At 50.6% G+C, this 362-nt stretch overlaps 1 protein-coding gene across 1 annotated transcript in view; it reads left to right on the top strand.

The window, feature by feature from the left end:
* LOC102490457 (nuclear RNA export factor 2-like) overlaps positions 1 to 362 on the top strand; it is a 62518-nt gene that overhangs the window by 20819 nt on the left and 41337 nt on the right. Inside the window, 1 exon segment of the mRNA XM_014583199.1 lies at positions 232 to 315. Within this exon segment, the coding sequence (XP_014438685.1) occupies positions 232 to 315 (84 nt within the window).

Here is a 362-nt window from a genome sequence, read left to right as displayed (position 1 = left end):
GGGGGGATGGCCACGCCACAATCCCTTCTCCTCCATTCTCCTCTCGGGATCTTGGGCATGCACGCACAGGTGCCTGGCGTGAGTTTAAGCCACTGAGTCTGGGACTCGAACCGCAGTCGACTACATGGGAGTCCAGCAACATAGCCATTACACTAACTGCTGGTCCCCACTTGGTTGAGTCTTAATTCCATGTTGTCTTTTTTCTCTACCATCCTTTCTTTTTGCCCTTAGATTCCTCATGGGGAAAAGTATGACAAGACATGGCTAATGAGTTCAATCCAGAGCCATTGCACTGTCCCCTTCACCCCAGTTGATGTAAGAGAGTATGGTGAAACCAGATAAGTGGGCACAGGGTACTGGGA

This window comes from Tupaia chinensis, unplaced genomic scaffold, assembly GCF_000334495.1.
Source record: "Tupaia chinensis unplaced genomic scaffold, TupChi_1.0 Scaffold144165_1, whole genome shotgun sequence".
NCBI lineage: Eukaryota > Metazoa > Chordata > Mammalia > Scandentia > Tupaiidae > Tupaia > Tupaia belangeri.
Note: the sequence above shows the minus strand (reverse complement) of the source record. Positions and strands in the feature narration are given on the sequence as shown.